This window comes from Ursus arctos, unplaced genomic scaffold (assembly GCF_023065955.2).
Source record: "Ursus arctos isolate Adak ecotype North America unplaced genomic scaffold, UrsArc2.0 scaffold_33, whole genome shotgun sequence".
In the NCBI taxonomy this organism is placed as follows: domain Eukaryota; kingdom Metazoa; phylum Chordata; class Mammalia; order Carnivora; family Ursidae; genus Ursus; species Ursus arctos.
In genome coordinates this window covers 9,738,061-9,760,292 of record NW_026623019.1, presented here as the reverse complement: position 1 = coordinate 9,760,292, position 22,232 = coordinate 9,738,061, and the positions used below count along the sequence as shown (strand labels likewise).

The following is a 22,232-nucleotide window of genomic DNA, read 5'->3' as shown; positions in this document are numbered from 1 at the left end:
AAGGTCCTCAGTTCTTCACTGACTGTTGGCTACAAGCTCCCCTTAGTTCCCTGTCATACAGGCCTCTCTAACATGGCAGCTTCCTTCTTTAAAGGGTATAAGCCATGAGGACAATAGAAAAAGTCTGCTAGTGAGACAAAGTTACAATCTTTTGCAACCTAATCAGAGATGTGACATCCTACCATATTCTATTGGTGAGAATCAAGTCACTATGTCCAGCCTACTCCCAATATGTCCAGCCTGCATTCCAGGGGACACAGATACCAGAAGGCAGGGATCATCAGGGGCCATCTTGGAAATCTGAAAACCTCAAGACCAATTGGAAAAGGAGGGAGAAAGGGTTGTTTTCAGATCGCAAGGATAAAAACAAGACCAGATGAAAGTAGATCAGGGTAAGAATTGAAGCTAATAAAGGTAGAGGTTAGAAGGTGGAATAGGGAAGCGCCTTATATCATTTTGAGCCAGTGTCTTTCTCTCTGCCCTAGCCCATAACATGAACGTAGAACTAACGAGATGGTGGGGATGAGGCTAAAGGGTGTATAGGGCACCACTGGGGCACTGCACAAAGAATTTCTTTTTCCATCAGGAAAGTAAATGGAATAATAGTAATGGAGTAGTGGGGTAGAGGAGTGGCAAAGAGGGACTGAAGATCATCTCTTTGCACAAAAGTGACCCAGAGTCCCTGTGGGCAGGAGAATTTTGGCAGGGACACGCCAAAACATCACATAAAAAAGGGAAGGAATCAAGGCATGAATCAGATCTAGAATAGGGCGTCTATAACCAAAGACAGTCAAGATGGAGGAAACAAATTCCAGACAGGAAACAGAAGGCTGGTTCTGTAAAGATTTTTTGAGGCAATGCTGCAGGGAAGCAGATGGTGCAGGGGAGAGGACAGGGAACATTTTTTTTAGCGGCATCTACCAAAACAAATTTCATTTCATATGTGTTTTGTGAGGGGGAAAGGATTGTAGGACTTTTCAGAGCTTTTAATATGCTAGTGTGCCTCGTGAAACTCTAAGGTGTGTGTGAGGGAGGGTGGGGATTGACAAGGCAGTGTTTCTCACATGGGTTTGTTTTCCTTGGAGATGGAAACATGCTACATGTTTTAGGGGATGCTCTTTTATTAAATACCTGTGGCCTTTCCTATGAGCAGGAAAGATAAGCCAAGAATGGTTGTCAGCAGTTGAGCAATAAGCAAAAATTTTTATCAAACACCTATCTGTTAACCAGAAATGACCCTAGGATCTCAAAATTTGGGCCCAACAATGGGAAAGATACAAAACCAGGATCAGAGAAGTCACCAGATCGTTGCCTTTTTTTTTTTTTTTAAAGATTTTTACTTACTTATCTGAGATAGAGAGCCCACAAGCTGGGGGGAGGGGCAGAGGAAGAAACAGACTCCCTGCTGAGAATGGAGCCCAACCTAGGGGCTCCATCTTAGGACCCTGGGATCATGACCTGAGCCGAAGGCAGACATTTAACCTACTGAGCCACCCAGGTGCCCCCCAGATCATAGCCTTTTACAACCAGCCCCAGAAATTCACCCCCCACCAATTCCCAAAGCTCTATTACAATCCTTCTCTCCAGAATTCTCTTTCCTCCTCCTGCGGATGCTCATTTCCTTATCAACAGAGAAGGAATCAGGGAGCTCACCCCATAGGCTTTTCTCTTGGAATTTTTCCAGTAATGTAGGGTGAGCGCAACAAAGAGAGTTTCATTGCAAGAGGCAAGACGAACTTGTTAGGAGCTTAAAAATGTCTTTTTAGTACAGAGAAAGAAGAAATCAGGAAAGGATCCCTTGCCAAACCACAAAGAAGATAGTTCATCAAGAAATGCTGATTTCTCTAGCATTTGTGGGGAATTACCCACCATGGGGATTAAGAGATGAGTGCCCATTTAATCAAAAGATGAGAGACCTTCCCTCAAATCACTGGGGCTGGCTTAAGGGTCCTACCCAGCTCCGAAGAGCAAGCCCGCGATGAAAAGCCACTCCTTCCTGTATTACACAATGCTGTGTTTTTAGGTTAATCCTCCAAGGATATTACGGTAACTTTCAATGGTTAATGAATAGCTTCTCAGTGCCTGCTTCACTTAATTGTCCAAAGGCCAGTTGGTCCCAGAGCATATAAAGCTCTGAGCGGGCTAATGAGAGCATTCTCTCTGAGCAAGGAAGCAGGGAGTAGAAGAGTTCCAAAGGAGCGGGGATGCAGAACAGAACTAGTCTTGTTCTCTGTGCCCTTGCCCTCCTGATGGGCTTTCTGATGATCTGTCTGGGGGCCTTCTTCATTTCTTCAGGATCGATATTCAACTGTCGAGGGAATCTGATCCTGGCCTATATGCTTCTGCCGCTGGGGTTTGTGATCCTTCTGAGTGGAATTTTCTGGAGCACCTACCGCCAGGCAAGGGAAAGCAAAGGGGTGTTCACCCATGTGCTCAGAAGACACCTTTCTCATGGGGCACCCCTGGCCACAGTTGACAGGTATGTACTGGGAGGCCAGAGGATAAGGAGGGCTGCAGTGGGGCTGAATTCTGGAAAGATGCAGAATGAACCTAATCCCACTGTGCAGCAATGTCCATGGCCTGCAGGGCTGTCTGTCTAGAACTGAAGCTTTCCTGCTGGGGAAATTACCCCAGGGTTAGTCCTTTGGAAGAATGGTGCTGCCTCTGGAGAAAACCATGAAGTAGAGGGTATTTATATCTGAAAAACCACCTCTTCCCCCATTGAAAACCCAGCTAAGCCAATATTAGAGGCCCAACTCTTAGGTTCTTTTGTTGTATCATGGAAGCTGTCCTTAGAGGCAGGTGGTGGCGAGATAGTCCCCATAACCCGACTACCAGGTTATAAGGCAAGGAAGTTCCAGACCAAATTCTGCCACACAGCAAATGAACAAAGAGGCACTGAATGAGTGCTGCAACCTCTTAAGGAACTTGGTGAGGTCCCAGCTTACCGTCTTTCTAGATGTTCTGATCACACCTTGCATGAAAGTTTTATTCAAGGCAAGGCAGTAACATTCCAGCAGTAATTCAGTTAACCTTACCACCTCATGCCCATTATGATGGTTCTTACTTTAAAAAACACACAGGGGGGCGCCTGGGTGGCACAGCGGTTAAGCGTCTGCCTTTGGCTTAGGGCGTGATCCCGGCGTTACGGGATCGAGCCCCACATCAGGCTCTTCCGCTATGAGCCTGCTTCTTCCTCTCCCACTCCCCCTGCTTGTGTTCTCTCTCGCTGGCTGTCTCCCTCTGTCGAATAAATAAATAAAATCTTTAAAAAAATAAAAAAAATAAAAAACACACAGAAAACAAGTGTTAGCAAGAATATACAAAACTTCGAAACCTGGGGGCACCTGGTGGCTCAGTCCATATGTAAAACGTCTGTCTTGGCTCAGGTCATGATCTTGGGGTCCTGGGATTGAGCCCCGAGTCAGACTCCCTGCTGAGTCAGTAGCCTGCTTCTCCCTCTGCTCCTCCTCCTGCTTGTGTTTGCTCTCTCTCTCGCTCGCTTTCTCTCTGAAATAAATAAATAAAATCTTTTAAAAAAAACCCCGAAATCTTGTGCACTGCTGGTGGGAATGTAAAATGGTGCAATCATTTTATAGAAAATGGCATGGAGGTTAAATTTGGAATCACCATTTGATCCAGCAATTCTACTTCTGGGTATGTAGACAGAAGAATTAAAAGTAGGACTTTGAATACGTAGTTGTACACTAGTGTTCATAGCAGCATTCATGATAGCCAAAAGGTGGAGACAACCCATATGTCCGTCACTGGATGAATGCATAAACAAAATGTGGTCTATGCATACGACGGAATATTATTCGGTCATAAAAAGGAAAGACAGTCTAACATGCTACAGCATGGATAAACCCTGAAGACATTATACTAAGTAAAAGGAGCCAGACACAAAAAGAGAAATACTGTACGATTCCACTTCCATGAGATATCTAGAGCAGTGAAATTCATAGCCAGAAAGCGAACAGTGGTTATTGGGCCAGCAGGGAGGAAGGAATGGGGACTTACTGTTTACTGAGTACAGAGTTTCAGTTTGAAATGATGGCTAAGTTCCGGAGACGGATCATGGTGAAGGTTGCTTAACAGTGTGGATGTACCAGATATCACTGACGCACTTAAAACGGCTCCAGTGGTAAATCTAATGTTATATATATTGCACTATAATAAAACAAACTTCAGTTCACCTTATGGTCAGTCTCAGACAACCAAAACCCTCCTAATTCTTGGCTGACCACAGGACCATTTAGGGATAAAACTTCAGTCATCATCCTCAAGATACAGGCTGCAAGACTCTATAAATTCTTTTGCCCTCTTCATCTAAAATATCTTAGCTACTCCATGTATCTTGAATATAAATAATTTTACTCATGACGGTTGATCTTTGACATTATTATGCGAATTAATAAGATACTAATTACAGTAACCAAACCGCATTTCCAATGTTTATTATACTAACTGGCAAGGTCTCTGGGTTTGATAAAGATTAAGATAACTAAAGTGATTGCGATGGTGCTTCTTGAGTGATGATTTTTTTTCTTGTATAAATGTTAAATGATTGCCTCCAGAGTGTGAATTCCTGATCAGAGTAACTGATTGCAGGGGCGCCTGGGTGGCTCAGTCGTGAAGCGTCTACCTTTGGCTCAGGGCGTGACCCGGGGTCCTGGGATCAACCCCTCTGTCAGGCTCCTTGCTCAGCGCGCCGTCTGCTTCTCCCTCTCCCTCTGCCTGCCACTCCCCCTGCTTGTGCTCTCTCTCTGTCAAATACATAAATAAAATCTTTTTAAAAAGAAGAGTAACTGATTGCCTATAGGAGGCAGCTTAAATTTGCTAACATCACACCGTGCCCAGTTATTTCAAAAGGATCCATGATATGGCTGTTGTGACACCCCATTGAAATGTGTCTTCCTGCTGCATCTAATAGGTGCCCAGCCTACACAGAATGGCCAGGAAGTGAGTCAAGAAAAAGTTGCATTTCTCAGAAGCATATGCATTCAAAATGGGAACCCACATTGAGGTATCAGAGCCAATGAGTGTGCAATGGTGGAACTCAGGGCACTGGGAATGTCAACTGGTGGGGGCGAATGGGACTGGAAGAGCTGGATGGGATTTGGGGGTGGGCGGCAGTCATCCTGGAGCCTTTCAAATCACTCCAGGGAACAGCTCACCTTTCTGTCTTCAGTGTCTTTACACATGTGCCCCATGACACTGCCTTGGCTATTCTGAGTGAAGGCTGAGATTTATGCCGTACAGTAGACCCCTCCTTCAGCTATCTGGCTTTGCGCCTGGTAATATTTGGAATGGAGCTGTGGCTACAAGTGGCAGGCTCTGTTCTGTTGTGGTTACACACCATAAACACTCCCTGTGGGCACCGAGGGATTCGCTCTATAAATACACAACTCGATCAAGCTCACCCTCTCTCTTCTTCACCTCACCTCACACTACCCCCCGTCCCATTCATGATGGAGAAGCCAGAAGGACTTAGCAATTAGCAACATTGGGCAAGATGACCAATGAACACACCACCTTCGGTGAGAATGGCTCCTTTTACCATTGACTTATTGGCATGGAAAGGGCTGCCAGTGAAATCTATGTGAAGTTGTCGATTGAGATGGTTTGAGAAATGAGCATGTTTTTTGGAAACTAGCTGCTGAGACTTGAAAGAAAAGAAAGAGAGAAGCAACTCACAGAGTTGAGGAGACAGCACAGAGCTGGGCTTTTAAAAACATGTTTTATTAGAGTGTAGTTGACACACAAGGTTACATTAAGTTCAGATGGACAACAGCGATCTGACAAGTTTATACATTGGTTTTTGTTCATTATTTTTTTGGCTAGGAGGATTTGAGACAGTGAGCACAATGGAGTCGAAAATGAGGTGTGTGTGAACGGGGACAAGGACGTGGATGGACTACTTGGGTGGAGGGAAGTTGCACAGCCGAGGCTCCCCGTGTCCCTTCCCCTGGCAACGACCTCGCACTGAAAGTCCCTGGTTCCCACGAGGGAGAGAGAGGGGATAGCTTGGAATAACCCACTGGGAAAAATAGGACTCTAGAGGCACACATCCGATGGCTGATAAGGAGGGTTTTGCTGGAAGAGCAGCACATTTTTTTAAAAACTGGTGATGCCAGGGAAGAAGTACATCTGTTTCGAAATCAATGTTTCTTAACAGTTTCACTTCACACAATGTGATTTGAGAGAGGCAGGCATATGCCTCTTTGGCATTAACCACTTAAATAACACATGTGTGTTTGTGGCATTTTGATCCCCAGGCCAGATTTCTACCCTCCTGCATATGAAGAGAGTCTTGATGCCGAGAAGCAACCTTGTCCTGCAGGGGGCGAGGCCTTGGGTGTTCCTCCTCCTCTGTACACAGAGATAGGCCTTGAATTCGAGGATGCGATGGATGCCCGCCCAGAGGCCCCCCCTTCCTACGAGGAGTCTGTAGCAGGCAGAGCGCCGGCAGCCACATCATTGCAGGATGCCGAGAGGCAGAGCCGGGGATGCTGATGCAGGGGATACTCCCTCATGCTCAGAACGCGCCCTCACGGGTTACAGCTGCTGATCATAAATGCGGCCACTGGACTATGGGAGGGAAAGTGTCTTCTGGGACCCGCAGAAGTGCTCGCCGAGGAGACGCTGGGGATGACAGCCATGCAGTTCCACCAATGTGCTTGGCCTGCAAGGGCTCCAGAAGGGTGCGGTCAGCAGCCTGCAACATTTCAATGGATTCGCGCTAATCCCAGCCCAGGTGGGCTTTGGGACCAGTTTTGGAGCTCAGCTCCAAGAGGCTTTTGGCTCTCACTCAACCCCCTCCCGTCACCTCAGTCCCCTGGGGCGGGGACACAGGTGCTGCTGGTGGGACAACCAGGCGCCTGCAGGCACTACATCACCCAACAATTGCGAGAGGAGAGTGTGCTGGAAATGAAGGGTCATTGTGGTTTCATTTGCGGGTTTTGTTGGCTGGTGTTATAGTCTCTTCATTTACAATATTACCAGAGTGACATCGTAATTCACGTTGTGGGAGCTGTGCTCTTGGAAGCCATGCATGTTACTTCATATTACTTTAACTGTGCGTATTTTATTTCTATACGGAAAACAACTATAATATTTCCTTTCAAAATGGCTCAAACACAAAATTTTCAATGAATATCTTAAAAACGGGATGGTTGTACAAGCAGAGATGACAAGGTGGACAGAATACTTAAAAATCCATAAGACACAGAATTCAGAGGGGAAAACTGTACTAGCCATAAGTTGTATTAATATAATTTTGACGTAAATCTTGAAAGGCATTAAAATATTCATGTGTATTTCAATAAATCCCCCTGCAAATCCCAGAATTGAAAGAAAGGAGACTATATTGTAGTACTTTGATACTTAACAGGAAATTCTTTGTGTCTCAAGATACAGACCCATGCATTTTTAGTCTTATGACATTTATTTTTAAAACCCACTTATTCTTCCTCAGCTTTATTATATTTTATTACGTGTTTTAACACAAGAGGACATGTTGGGGGGCAGGGCGGTGGGAAGACGGGCCTCCTGATGCTTTAGAGCTTGGACAAGAATCTTCACTTCCTTGGGACTAAGTTTCTTCCTCAATCAAGTGAAGAATTTATGCTGGGATTATTACCTAACAATTACGGAATGTCTTTTATATGACAGGTTCTGCACCGTGGACTTTTTGTGCTTTTCGTTTAACCCTCATTATAGCCTTCAGAAATAAGTGCAATGGTTCATCCCATTTTACAGATGCATAAACTGAGACTTTGAGGTGTTAAGAAACTTTGCCCATAACATATAGTCGTTTCCAGTAGACGGGCTTGGGCAGGTGTATTTACTTCACACATTTGTCCTAGGTTAACCCCGTCTAAGCTCCCTTCTCCCGTGGAGCAGTTTGGACTTCTCTCCAGCTTCAGAAAGTGGGCCCCAGCAGGAAGTGGGGCCCCGGGACTTGTGCAATACTTTACAGACCTTGGGGAAGCTGGAGAGCTTCTTCTAGCATTCTTTTATATTTTTTTAACTTAAAAAAGATTTAAAATTTCTTCATTGTAGTTGACAAATCATAGGGTTCTCTTTTAACATGTAAAGATGCCCTCCCTGTTTTCTGCCTAGGAGCTTGGCCCTCACCTCTTCATGCAGTTTCTTTCCTTCTCTCTGATCATTCCATCGATGATGAATAGTGGCTCCTACTGGTGACAGGCAGCCCTCAGTGAAGGGGCACACGGGAGGTTTGAACAGCGGTGGTGAGGATGAAGAGCTTTCAAGGAGAAAGAGGGCTGTCAAAATGGAATGGGGCCTCCGTGGCCTCCTCCTCCCATTTTTGCTGAGTGCACACATTCAGCATGTCCTGACAAATACACAGGAAGCCATATAAGAGGAAATCCTGGTCCCTTTACATGAAACATGCATTTGGGCATCTGTGATTTGAATCCTTGACCTCAAGGGCATAACTGGATATGAAGGTCACTCATGGTTGTCCAATGGGAAGGTGATCATTTCTTAGCAATGCAATTTATTATTTCTCTCTGTCATCTCTCTCCATCCCTCTATTGAGACTGTTACCCTGAAATTTTCTCTGGGGTCTGAGCACACCCATGGGCCTGAACCAACTCTGTCACTGGGCTTTCATCCAGAGTTTGCATTTGTCATAGATGGCTCTTCCAACTTCTGGTAGTCATATGAAACATGTTAATTTTGATTTACATAAGAAAATTGTTTTGGTCTCTTTACTCCAATAAATTTTGTACTTAAACTTCCCTCTCTTTCATCTCTGTTTTGTAGCAGAAAAAAAAATCAATAGGGGAACATAAGTCAAAGTTTGATTCTCCATGTGGAACTAACGAAGCATCCAGACGAGTTAATCTTTTTGAAAACCCAAACATTACTGAACATCAGCTATTGATTCATAAGATAAGCCAGGTGCTTTTTGAAAAGAAGTACTACTAATAGACATTTATTGCTTTTTTGAAAACAGATGTACTCCGAAGCCAGCATCAAGGACAGGGTGTTACTCCAGACAAATCCTACCTTTGAGAGGCCCCCCAGTTAAAACCCGCTGGGCAAGTCCGGACAAAAGCGTTCCGCTGTGCTTAATAAGAAATCATTGGCCACCCCTGGGGCACTTACTCAAGGAGGTAGACATTGTACCCCGTCTTCCTCCTTAAGCTTAATGGTACAATTAGAGGTGATGGACGGAGAACCATGATTCCCTGAATGGCAAGGAGGGCACGGAGACTGCAAGAGAGTGAAGAAGAGGCAAATATTCACTACAGTCTTTGCTCATCCCCTTCTCTTAAACGTGAATGGTGGGCTTGCCTGGCAATGAGGAAGGGCAAGTCTCAGAGGTGACGCCTCCTCCACTATTTTCAACTTATAACCTTCCTCTGAGTGACAGCTTTAAGTCCCCCCTCCATCCCCTAGAAGGTGAGCATGACAAGGTCAGTCATAGAATGCATTATGCTGCCTCTTTCGCATATCCGAGACGTAGCATGTGTATTTTTGACCTCTCCGCTCCAAAACTCGCAAGTACTTTTACCAGCAACTCTACCCATCCCTCAAGATTCGACTTAAACACAGAGTCTTCGGTGAGGTAACTCCCCAGCTCGCCTGCATTGCAGGGCACACACTGGGTGGTAAAACACATGAAAAGATGATAAAGACGTGGACTTATAATGCATAGCTTCACCATATTCTATAATTTTCCATGACAGGTTAGGCTGATTCACATACCTAGTGGGCTGTCAAGCGCATGAGCCATTTCCACGGATAGGGACTCCAGCTGGTGGGAGTGGGACGGGCATCTGCTAAGCTCTGCTGCGTCTGATTATCTCTTGTTTGTAACAGCTGAAGGGCAAGCACTGATTTACTGGCGGTTACATCATTTCGAAAGGTGCGCGACTCCTCAGGCCCTTCTCCACTCAGGGAGGGAAATCTCCCCAAGGCGGGTGTCTGGGATGTCCGTGTGCACGTGTTTCAAGACTCCCCAGTGCACGATCAAGCAATAAAATGGAGTCACCTGTTAGGGCACGCCCCTCTCTCGCAGGTGCTTTTCGAATTCCCCACACCTGCCATGGCTGATGGCTGTCGCTGCCAAAGTAAATCCCATGCCTGACACGGACCCACAGCCGGCCAATCAGAAGTCGGCATATCGTTATCCCTGTGGCTGTCTGTATTATCTGCGGAGAACTGTCAGTCCAAGTGCCGCCATGTGTAGAAAGCCTTCAGGTCATATCCAAGCCCATCCGCCTGAGATGCCATAAAAAACTATTCTGTGAATCCCGCGGATAGAGGCCGCACCTTGGATCAGTAATACCGGATGAACATCTCGTTCTAATAATGGCAGCGCGCTGTTTGCAAGGGCAGCTAATGAACCCGAGGATCATGAATGAGGCAAAACAATTCTGTATCCCCTATAGGATATTTAGAATCCGTGGTCCCCTCCCCTTAAATGCCTCCCTGGCACGTATACACCCACATTTCCAAACTCTGTCCTGGTTGGGAACCACTGCACCGTAGACACTGCCGCTTGTCATCATCCTGGGGGCACAGGATGTTGGGAGTGAACCCCATCCCGAGAGTGGCCTGACAGCTGCCACACTCCATCCACCCTCTCCTCTGTGATAGCCTCCTGTGGTCCCCCACAAAATTCCTGGACCTCTCCAGTCATTTACTCTTAAGAAAGACGGGTGGCTGGAGCTTCATCTTTAAGACATAAAGACCACGACGTGCAGAAAAGTGCCTTCCTGTCCTCCGCCTCTCCCGGGGAGAAGGTAGGACAACACGCGGCTGTGGCTCAGCAAGAGAAGCGGGGGTTTTATGTAAAGCAGTAATAACTGCTCGGCAATGTGAAGTCGAGCAGGCTCCAGAAAGAAAGGCCGTGACCTAGAGCCACCTCAGGGCCATCCCCTTGGCCACCTCGCTGAGAAAAGGCTCTGAAAAAATAGGTGGCTGTGCAGCTGCTTCTTTCCATAGCTGGGCCCAAACATGTGCTCTGCCTGATATTTATACCCCGTGACTCCTACACCCTCGTACATCGGTGCCATCCTCTCACGAGACCCAATGCCAACCTCCTCTCCAGCCTCTCAACCCCCAGTCTTTGCTCTGGCTACACTGACCCGTCATGAAATCATAGACATGATGACAAGTCTCAGGAAACTCCACTCTCTGGGAAACCCGTCAAGTGCCTAGAGTCTGCCATCTCAGAGCCAATCCCTCCGTGTGTTTCCATAGCACGTTGCTAGAACATTCATGTCCTCCCACTTCTTTGTGTATTTTCTCATAGCCTCCCATGCCCACATTACAAACTCCTAGGAGCAGAAATCACGTTTTATACATCTCTTCACTGCACCACAAACAGGACCCTGCAAAGAGTAGTTGTTCAACCAGTGTTTGTTGAATGAATGAATGAATGAATGAATGTATACTTGGGCGGCTGGGCGCACATGCTGGAAATTAAAAAACAGAATTTTTAAGTGAGGATTATCTTACATTTGAACTTTGAAGGTAGAGACGATTCAAAGTTCAGCAACTTGAGAAAAAAATACCTATTTTCTGACCTAGAGCTAAGCCTAATAACACATCCAGCTGCATGGACCCACACAGAGCCGAGCAGTCAACGGACAGCCACCACGGACCCCACGTAAAGGTGGTGAGAACCAAAGCTTTAAGGGAGATGACACGCGTTGCTGATAAATTCCATGACTTTAGGATCTCTGCTCAAAGCCGCCCTCTATGATTATGGAACAAAGATACTTACGAGGAAAGACCAGTGGCCAATTTCATCTCTGAGGACTCCCAAAGGCAGTTTTGAGCAATCTGCCTTTTCTGGTCCCACTTACGTAATAAATTTCCGGGTCCTAAGAACGAAAGCCAGCCCTTGGCAGTGTTCTGAAAGACAGACTTATCAGAATGTGACCACCCATGGCAAAACAGACATGCAAAAATCCACAATCCATGCGCAGGTTGAAGTCAGGAATTTCTTTTTTATTGGCGACTACATGTCCTAGCAAGTTTCTGACAGAAGCAGAGATAGAAAGTGGACACAAATCCCTTCCCTGGAACGTCTCCCTGCTTGTGCTCATCTTGGCTACAGCAAAACCCCCTTGCCTCACAGTCAAAGAGCACCACGTCATCTGTGCAAACGACAGGGTGAGTGAGAGTGTCGTTCCCAAGGAAGCAAAACATACGCAAACAGGTCCCACGCACCGAGTGCCCCGGCCGGGTGCAGACAGAAGCTGCTAGAGCCGCAGCATCCCTCTCCTGGGCAAAGAGGGCCAAGCCAGCTGTGACCTTCTGGTTTCTGGCAGGGGTGCCACCCTCCCCCACCCCATTTCATCGGGTCCTTAATGACCACCAGTACGGTTTTCTTCCAGCAAGCAGTCTATTCTCTACTCCGCTAACATTTCATTGTCTCCTAGAACCACTCTAAGTAAGATCTGAACTGTGTCCAAATGACTGCTTTAGAGCAGGCCCTTACTGGGAGATAAGGGAAGGCAAAGTCAGAGAGAATGCAGACATGCTGGTATTTTGTCTTCGCAGGAGGAATGACTATAAACCCCTGTATCACCCTACGTGATGTCGTCAAGGGAGGGCTGGTGAAATGTGGTGAAATGTTAGGCATTCATGCTGCCAAGAAACTGCCTTCCACCTGCACACGAATGAATGGTGGGATTTGAAGGGATGCAGCCAGATTAAGAGCTAAAATGGTATTATTTACAAAACTAGAGAGGAAAACACCCTTTGATGTGCTTCGTTGAAAGTGTGCCATGGTGATCTGTAGAATGCTTCCAAAGATGTGAGAGAAGGTGACACAGGGACTTGCACAAGATGGGAGAGTGGGGGAGTGGGCCATCCGGGGCCCAGCGGCCATGAGGAGTTCCACAACGTTCCCCCTGGGAGCCCTGAGCCAGGATGAAAAGCTAAGTCCTCCACCGTGCCAAGGAGAGTCTTCCTAGGTCTGCCCAGCGGCACCCATGGCTTGGGGTTAGCCTAATGCTGGCACTGTGCTCTGCATGATTTCAGAACCTTTCCCAACAGTGCGCAGATGCCATGATGGGCACGTTCCTGGCCCACTTACTCTTTCTCAAAAGGTGACGTTCCTTTGTGTGATAAAATATAGATACCAAATGATAGTGCAGCTTTACCAGACAACTGAAGACCCTGTGGCATTTGGAGGAACTGACCCAAACCCAAACAAACTGATTTTTTTCCTCTCCCCACCCACCCCTCCCCCACCCACTAACAAATTATCTTTTTTGTGGTTTTTTTTTTTTTTTTCAAAGTCATAAAAGGCACAAACAGGTAGCAAGAAGGCGTGGGTAAAGTGTCTCCCGCCAAGCGCTCTCTTTTGGCCCTGGTGACTGATCTTTCCTCCATTCAGGTGATGACAGTGGGGCCTCTCCGGCCGGTTCTCTCATGAATCTGGGATATTTTCAGCGCGATGGCTATAAGAGGACTCAGCACAGCCTGGAAAAGGAGGGGAAAAGTCTGTGAGCAACTCACATCAGTCATAGGAGGGCCACTGTGGTTGGTTTCTGTCGCAAGCATCTGGATTCAACTCCAATTTTCAGCTTAAAGGAGGAGTTACCACTGGCCCAACACCTGTTCCCTATACCCTGGTTCCTCAACCATAAAAGGAGAGTAGAGTGGGTAGGGTGGGATGGGGGGGGCTAGGGGAGGAGATGGTGTCCAGAGTCTTATCCAGCTCCACCAAAACACCGATCTCAGACAGGAACCCACCAACCCAACTCCCAGAGCATTGGAGAATTTCATGAACTGAGATTTGTGAATTAAGGAAGTTCAGAAAAATCCAGTCTTCCTCTCCTACTCTCTCCCCACAGCATGTACACCCTGCCCAGACACGTACACGCACAAGAACTTGAGGAAACACACTCATTCTCCAGCCTAAGACCAGAGGCCCGCAGAACCTACTATCCTGATGTCTCACAGAAGGCACACCAATCCATCGGCTCATGCTGCAGAAATGCCTACTCATTTCTTCCCACCAAATAACACGGTGGCTCATGAGGTGCTCAGTGTCCCCCAGAAGGAGGGTGGTTTAGAGGCCTAAGGAGTAGATTCTCAGAAAGGCAAAGGACACAGAGAGGAGAATCATTTCTTGCCCTCTAGCTGCTTATCCTTCCACAGAAGTAAGGCATTGTTTTCCGAAGCGTGGAGCACGAGCTCATACACAAAGATGATGTGGGAGATTATTTTAAATGGTTCATGGACGTGGTGTTACCCAAAAACATTGAGAAAATCACCCCACTTTCCATGCTTCTTCCATCCTCCTAATCTCATTCAGGAGAAACTCTGTTGGCTGTCAATCTTTAATACACGAACCCAAACAGCCTGCCACCGGCAAGCGGTACCTAGACAGAAGCTAATACCACTGTGTATCTTCCTGAATTCATTTTCGTGGCGAGCTTTCATTTATCAAGGGATATTGTTATTTTTTTCACGTAGATGCAAACTTTCTGTAATAAATAAATAGATTTAAGTGAAAATAATGTGAGTCCCTTTAAAGACAAATATAATACAGGGGTACTGATGGTAGAGAAGTTTGAAAAATGCTAGCAGAAGGGAAGAGACAAAGATACCATGTTGAGGAAGATAAAACCTTTCATTTTTGGAAGGGCGAGGGGGATTCTGCTATCGCAACCCTCCCGTATACCTGACAGACACAGGGATGGAGGGAATGCATGCATACTAAGCGGTCAACAAGGCACGAGCAGATGTCCAGGGTCCGAGGACGAGCACAAGTAGCCCTGTGTGTCCTGAGTGGAGTGTAGACACACGCCAGTCCTGAGTAACAAGTGAGCAAGCTTTGTATGGAGGCATGGCAATGCCAGGCGTAAGGATTTAATTCATCAGACAAGGGGAGACACTAGATGTTAGAAGCCTGTGGATGTGAGATTTCTGATGCGGAATGGGAAGCACAGAGCTCAAGAAGCAGACAGAAACATGGGATGATCTAGTTTTGAGTTTTTCTTGTCTCAGATGAGGAAACTGAAGCAACAGACAGGAGCCATAACAGGCCCAGGGTCCCACGTCCGTTTGGTGGCTGAGCTAAGAAGAGAGTAACACCTCCTCTATTGCTCTTTCCAGTCCCCTCATCTGGATACAAGGAATGATAGGGAAGACAGAGTAGATAAAAGGAGTGAAGGAGGAGAGATGAGGGAACAGTGGGATCGTCACCCACTGCACCAGACAAGTCCCAGCTCAGAGGAGGGGTCAGACAGGACGGACCAGCCATCTACACGGAGCAAGAACAGAAAAGCGTTGCTGGTTATATGAATGCATTTGAAGTTCCAAGACCACACTTCGTGAATAAACAAAACAAACTCATAGAGATTTTAATCAGTGAGGAATAGAGCATCTTTTTTCTAGAAGTGCTTGACACAACTTTTCTATGCAGAATAGGGAGCAGTGAATGCCCCTCTCGCAGCAAACCGAGCTGGCAGTGTGTCCACCCAACAGCACTCACACTGTGGTTCCAAACGTCCTTCCTCCATCTTGGAGAGTCGGGGGGCATATGTGTTGCCATCTTGAGGTAATAAGCCTATCCGGCTAAAGACGGATTTGGAGCCTGTCTCTAGTGAAAATTTGGGTACTTGGTTTATCATAGGTTTTCACTGCATCGATTTTGATTTTTAAAAATACTGCATTGCAATACTTATTTTGATTGCTGATGTGTTTTGTTGCCTCTTTAAATCTTGCATCTAGCTAACGTCACCCTCAGCCCGGTCCTGTATTAGGTTTTAACCTCTTCGTGCTCCCTGGAAGCACAGAGAGAGTTTTTCCTTTCCCTCTTTCTCCCATCCCCTCTTTATGTTGTGCTGGTGGTTCTGATTCATGTGCATGCAAATTACGGCCATAAAAACAAACCCCTAACCAAATGAACTTCTTCCCCTGGCCGGCAACGGACAGCAGAGGTGTCAATGATCTGAATGTCACAAGACTCAAAGTAAATAGTTAACTGATTTTTTGGAGAAAAACAAAACCCTAACTGGAAACGCAATCACTTATTAAGCCGGATTTGTCAGAATTTGTGGAGGGAACTCAGCGCTGGGCTGGTCTTGAGGAGGAGGGAGCATTCAGACAGTCTAGGAAGTGTGGGTGTAGGGAGGAGGGCATGGGGATAACTGTATTTATCCTAGTTCCTCGTTCAGGGCAGGTAATACCACTCAAGAGAATGCAGATCACTCACCGACAGAAGACACAGACCTTCTAGTGCCAATAAAATAGGAATTGATAACGAATGCTACTTTCTCCTAATTCTTAGGGGTAGCTTGCATCGACACCCCACTGAATGGCCTGACCTCCTCTCATGATTTCATTCCAACATTTGGTTTTAGTCCATATGCTCTTTGCTTAGTTTAAGGCAGTGGTTCTCGAACTTGAGTGTGTATCATAATCACCAGGAGGGTCTGTGAAAGTGTGAACTGCTGGTCCATTCCTTGAGCTCCTGATCCAGGAGGTCTGAGGTAGGGCCCAAGAATGTGCATTTCCAACAAGGTGCCGGTGATGCTGATGTTGGGGGTCTAGGGACCATACTTTGCAAACCATTGCTCTAAGGTGTGCTCATTCCTGTACCTGTCAAATTCCTTGCTCCAGCCCAAGGCTCAGTTTTCTTGCTTGCATCACGCAATTCCGACCCCTGGCCACAGCTGACTGGACCAGGAGTGGGTCCCTGACCTTCAGGCAGCCATCAGAGGCTGGCCAGCAACCTGCCAGATGGCCCGGGACAAAACTTGAACGAGCTGATCAGATTCTTTCCCTCAGAGGTTAAACTGATAGGTAATGAAAGAATGAGCCAGTTAGCAGTGGGAGTCAAATTAACCACGAAGTTATAATTGATTAACCATGAGGGTATAAGGCGCCATGGTGATCCACGGGTTGTAAGAAAACAGGGACTCTGAGAAAGATGACAAAAAGTTACAAGAAAGCAGAAAGAAATCAGGAAAAAAAAAAATTAAAGAGAGCCGAGGGAAATAATGAAGATTTGGTAGAGAGAAAAGAATGGTGTGAATCCCAATAATCTCTCAAGTAAAGATCCATTCACTCCTGCCAGGGGGCCCTGAGTCTACAATTCTGCTCCAGGTCTGGTCTCTAGGACCTGGCCCTAGGACAGGACCCTCCCTTGGATTTCTTGAGCTAATCTTGGTCTCTGTGTGCTCTAAAATTAATCAAAATTTTGAAACAAATTAAGACAAAGTTATATTAATCCAATAAACTCACCCAAATTATATTTTTCTTGGATCATGTTGAGGGACCATCATCACTCAGCTTTTTACCACCAGTGAGAAAAAGCCTCTTTCCTTATTAAAAACAAAACTTCTTGCAAACCAAAATTAAAATCCTCACCAACTCAGCTCATGGCCACACCAGCATGCCGCACTAATCTCTCCAACGGCTGGGCCAGAAGTGCCCTTTGGTGAGTCTTTCTCTCTCCCCCCGACATTCAAGCAGAGGCCAAACCCATCAATCATATTCCCACAGTGGTTCCCCATCCACCCACTGCTCCTCGTCCCACTGCTGCCTCCTTAACACAGTCACCTGCATCCCCTACCCGTTCGCAGCCTCACCACACTGAGCTTTTTGGACCACACTCATTCATCTGACACCCTCATGTAAAAGTCCCGGATGATCCCTCCACGGCTGCTCTCAGCCCCTCTCGGCGTGGCTGTCAGGCTCTTGATGGTTGGGCCTCACTCTCTCTGGTGGGCAGAATAATAGCCCCACAAGATACCAGACCCTAGTCCCCGGAGTCTATAAATGTGACCTTCTTTGGGGGAAAAAAAGGTTCTTTGCAGATGCGATAAAGACCTTGAGATGAGGAGATCTTCCTGGATTTCCAGCTGGGTCCTAAATGCAATCACAGCTGTCCTCATAAGAGAGAGTCAGAGAGATCACACACACACACACACACACACACACACACACACACAGAGGAGCTGAGTGAAGACGGAGCCGAGGTGGGAGTGACGCAGCCACACACCAGACAGCGTCAGCAGCTGCCAGATGGTGGAAGAGGCAAGAAGCGTTCTCTCCCAGAGCCTCCAGAGGGAGTGCGGGGCTGCCGACCCCACGATTTCAGAATGCTACCCCCTCAACCAGGAGCGATCCATTTCTATTGTCTGAAGCCCCCCAGTCTGGGGGACTGTTACAGCAGCCACAGGAAGTGACGACACTCTTCCTTCCCATGAGCCCTCCTCGATCTCCTGCCTGCCCCTGTCTCACGCCTCTGCACCCCTGAAACTGTGACCCCCCCCCCCAGCCTGAGGCAGCCCATCAGTCTCTCATCTCCACTTCCACATGCGTTGTTCTGTCAGTTTAGAACCTTGTTGCTATCTCACCCATCCCTCAGGGCCTCCTTCCTGAGATCTTCTGACGACCCCACCCCGCCCAGCTAGGCTCCCTCCATTCTCCCAACACTCACTTGCTTCTCTACTGATTCCTTTTTATCTTGACTTACAGGAATTTGTAGAGTTGATTTTCCCCCTCTTTCTTCCTCTACACACTTCCACTAAACTCTAAGCGACTAGAAGGCAAAGCTTTTCTTACATATGTCTGTTTCCCCCAAAATATGTGTCTTGCCCAGAAGAGTTGCTAAAGAAAATGGCGGGCTTGGGAAATTAGGCAATTAGGTGAGTTGTCCAGGGTTTAACACAGTGGGTGATTACTGAGAAACTGCCTCATGCCAACTGTCCATCCATTCCCCCACCTGCCTCCTCCTCAACCCAAGGGAGAGTCCAGGCTTCATGTCTCTTAGGCCAGGAACCCCTCTCCACCTGGGAAGGGTTACTAGGTTTTTGAGGGATTCTAACTAGCGCTAAATACTAACATGGACCAAGGGCTGGGAGGAAGGCTTCATCATCCAGAGTTGAAACGAAAGGAAAGCTGTCAAACCCAGGAATACAGCAAAGGGAAAGGACTCTGTGTTTGGGAAATGGCGGGAACCTAAACCCCCTTGCATCAGCAATGCCAAGGAGGGAGGGAGGCCTATGGACAGTGGCAAGGACAACGGGGTTAAAGAGCCCGTGCCATTGCCCAAAGCAGTGCCCCAGACATATGGCGGGGACAACACACAGACTTGGTGTCACAGGGCAGCAGTGGAGGCCCTCATTCTGCCCAGGATGGCGTGCACCCTTGCCGGACCTCTGTCCCTTCTGTGTGGTCTTCGATGCTCCGGAAAACGGACAGAGTCCCAAATGGCCACTACTGAGCTTCCTGACAACTCAGGTTGGGATGACCAAGTTAGAGATCGTCTGATCTGCACAACACAGCAGTGTGACATTGCTTGTAGCCCAGGAGTTGTGGAGCAATCCGTACCTGTCAGGATTATAAACATGGAGTCGTCCTCTGACTTTGTTTCCAATACATCCGAGCATTGGAGAGTTTCTGATGATAGTGCCCTTTAAATCCTGAACACTCACACAGAGTAGCAGGGAGAGTCAAGGACAGGGATCTGTAACCCCCAAGCCCACTTTAGAAGGGCTCCTGCCCAAAGGGGTAAGTGGGGGTGGAAACCCATCCCAAGCCCATCTCAGAAGATGGCAAGGGGAGGCATCTTCCCAGTGGAAGGGGTGCCTCCATCTCCCCACTAAGATGCTGTCCACCAGCCTCATTATCCCGAGCCTTCCCCTGGACAGTTCTTCCAGTTTGCACAAGGGAACCCTAGAGGCTAGATGCCACCCTGGTTACAATCACCCAGATTTTAGATAAGAAGGATGACTGGCTATTTTAAACCCATCTGGGAAACATCCAGAACAGGAATTATTACTAAAGACAAAATCAAATATGTTTTTGCTAATACAAATGAAGGGTGATGGGCATTAAGGAGGGCACCTGAAGTAATGAGCGCTGAGTGTTGCATGCCACTGATGACTCCCTGAATCCTACCTATGAAACAAATATGTTTCAACTGAAACCATATGTTAAACTGAATTTAAACAAATAAAAATAAATTAAAAAATAAATAAATAAAAAGGAAGTGAAAATGCTAAACACTGCAACATTCTTCTCTTTGTTACAATCCATACAACCACAGCCCCGACTTTAACTCCTTTCTCATGCAACACACCCACCTGTCTTGATCCACAATAGAACTAAAATTAGCCAAAATGGAGACTGTGAAAAATGACCACCTAAGTCTGAATTTTGAGCCGGACACAGGGAACCATCTATCTTGTCAACATCAGAAGCCCGGCTTCCACAAAAGCTCTCCTCTGAGGGGCATAGAGCCATCCCAAGATACAAGCTGACGAAACACTCCCAAAGAAGTTGAGTCAAAGCGGAAACCACACAAGCCCTTGGAGACGGCAGTGACAAGCCTACTAGAAACCACACTGAGCAGGCCCGGCACGCTTCCCCACCACCCTCCCCACTCCTATAATTGATTGCGGACTTTAGGAGGTGAAAGGCAGCCCCTAGGCTGCAAATCCAAAATAAAACAGAAGAGTCACGAAGCCCGTTTTCTTATTTGTTCAAATGTGAGCTCCATTTGGCTCCACACTCAGAAGTATTGCAAGGATGGGGAAGGGGACAGGGCCAAACCACTGGCCAGCATCTATGGGCACCAAGGACAGGCATCAGGCAGAGTCTCGGTGCCCTGTTCTTGTCCTGTGCTGCAAATGCAGACCAACCTGTGAGATGTGACAGCTTACAATTCATAGAACTGCCCCCTGGTCGCTCCTTCCCTCCTCCTCTTCCCCCTCCTCTCCCTTTCGAGCCTCCTTTCTGCCGTCAAAGACAGTGTGACAGGCTGGGAAATGACTAGCTGGTTCAGATCGCCACAGTTTCTGCCCACCCTCCTCAAATGTCCCTCCTGTGTCTTTCACGTTTCTCTTCATTGGGTACACTCACAACAGACTTCAAAGGTTTCCTTGATGCGAAACACACTTGCTAGTACAGAGGGAAAGTACGGTTGCCCACTCCGTTACCACCATTCACGGAATTGTTAGCAGAAATACAACTGCAGGATTGAAAGCAGGGGCTAAGATTTAAAAAAAAAAAAAAAAAAAAGGACCACTGTCCCGTTGGTGTTGCTCAAAGGACTCTCCTTGAAAGCGTTCACCTCTGTCCCTCTGCTCCAACCACTTCCGAAAGCCAGGGTCTAGGTAATCAGTTACTTCTTAAAAACATGGTTCCTAAGGTTGGAACGACAATGAGATTCAGCTTGGCTTTCTGCATACAGATCCCGGGAAGCCTTGCTCCTGACAGATGGGTTTAAAATTTCGAAAGAAATTCCCCAAAGGTTGGTCAGAAGCCCGTTACCTAAAGACGAGGGAAGAATCATCGTGGATGCTACTGTGGGTCCCACCATGGCGATGCCGTTTCGGTGAATCTGGGGACCAGTCAAGGAGGGTCTAGCCCCCACAAGCTCCCAAAGTGATTCTCATGCATACCCAGGTCTGAAAACCACACTTACAAAGTGTCATGCTACTCATTCTGGAGGGAGCGGTACGGAAGAGTGGTGACGAGCTGCGTGAGCTTGTAAGCCACCTAACCGCCATAAGCCCTCATGCTCCGTACACAAAGTAGGGGGCCCTGACCCACAGAGCAGCCGCGAGGATGAGATGAGCTCATGAATAGGAAACACTCAGAACGTGCACGGCGCCCAGCGGGGGCAGGCGTGTGTAGGCATTGCTATCATCCTCCAAACCAGGAACTGAATGGAACTAACACCGAAGCACCTGTCATGACTACACTGGGGTAGGCAAAGGGGAGGTCCACGGCCACCCAATCTCCTCTGTCATCTCGTATTTTTGCTAGCACAAAATATGCGTGTGTGTGTGTGTGTATACAATTTCCCTCTGTTTTATGCCTGGCTGTCCTGTAACACACTGGTGAGTTATTTGCCTGTCATGTGAATTTCTGACTCCCGGGTTCACCATGGGGTGCATGCCCTGCAGCCCCTCATATCCTGTTGCAGGAAGTTCACTGCTCTGAGTGATGTGCGGGGGAGGAGTGTGAGTGTGAGGGTGACACACACCCATGAGGCTGCTTCTGAGCATGGCTTTTGCTCCTGAGTGTGTCTTCACATGGAAAAGAAGAGACCTATGGATGTATTACCAGAAAGCTCCCAACTGGGCCTCAAGGTGCGCTCAAGCCAGATCTTACACCCTCTCCACCGTGGGAGGGCATCTGGGCTTTACGGCTACATAACCCAGGGCCCAACGTGGAACCTGCACCAGGACTATGGGGGGTATCCCTGAAGA

At 47.3% G+C, this 22,232-nt stretch overlaps 2 protein-coding genes across 2 annotated transcripts in view; one reads left to right on the top strand and one right to left on the bottom strand.

Annotated features, from left to right (window-relative positions):
* Positions 1-2,119: 2,119 nt before the first annotated feature.
* Positions 2,120-8,768, top strand: TMEM252 (transmembrane protein 252). Its single transcript, XM_026519319.3, has 2 exons — positions 2,120-2,479; positions 6,279-8,768. The coding sequence occupies exons 1-2, from the start codon at positions 2,205-2,207 to the stop codon at positions 6,514-6,516; spliced, it is 513 nt and encodes a 170-aa protein (XP_026375104.1). The 5' UTR covers positions 2,120-2,204; the 3' UTR covers positions 6,517-8,768.
* The window catches only part of PGM5 (phosphoglucomutase 5), a 190,350-nt gene continuing 173,839 nt past the window's right edge, over positions 5,722-22,232 (bottom strand). Inside the window, exon 11 of the mRNA XM_026519317.4 lies at positions 5,722-13,476. Coding sequence (XP_026375102.1) covers positions 13,387-13,476 — 90 coding nt within the window. The 3' untranslated portion in view covers positions 5,722-13,386. The remainder of the gene's footprint in view (positions 13,477-22,232) is intronic.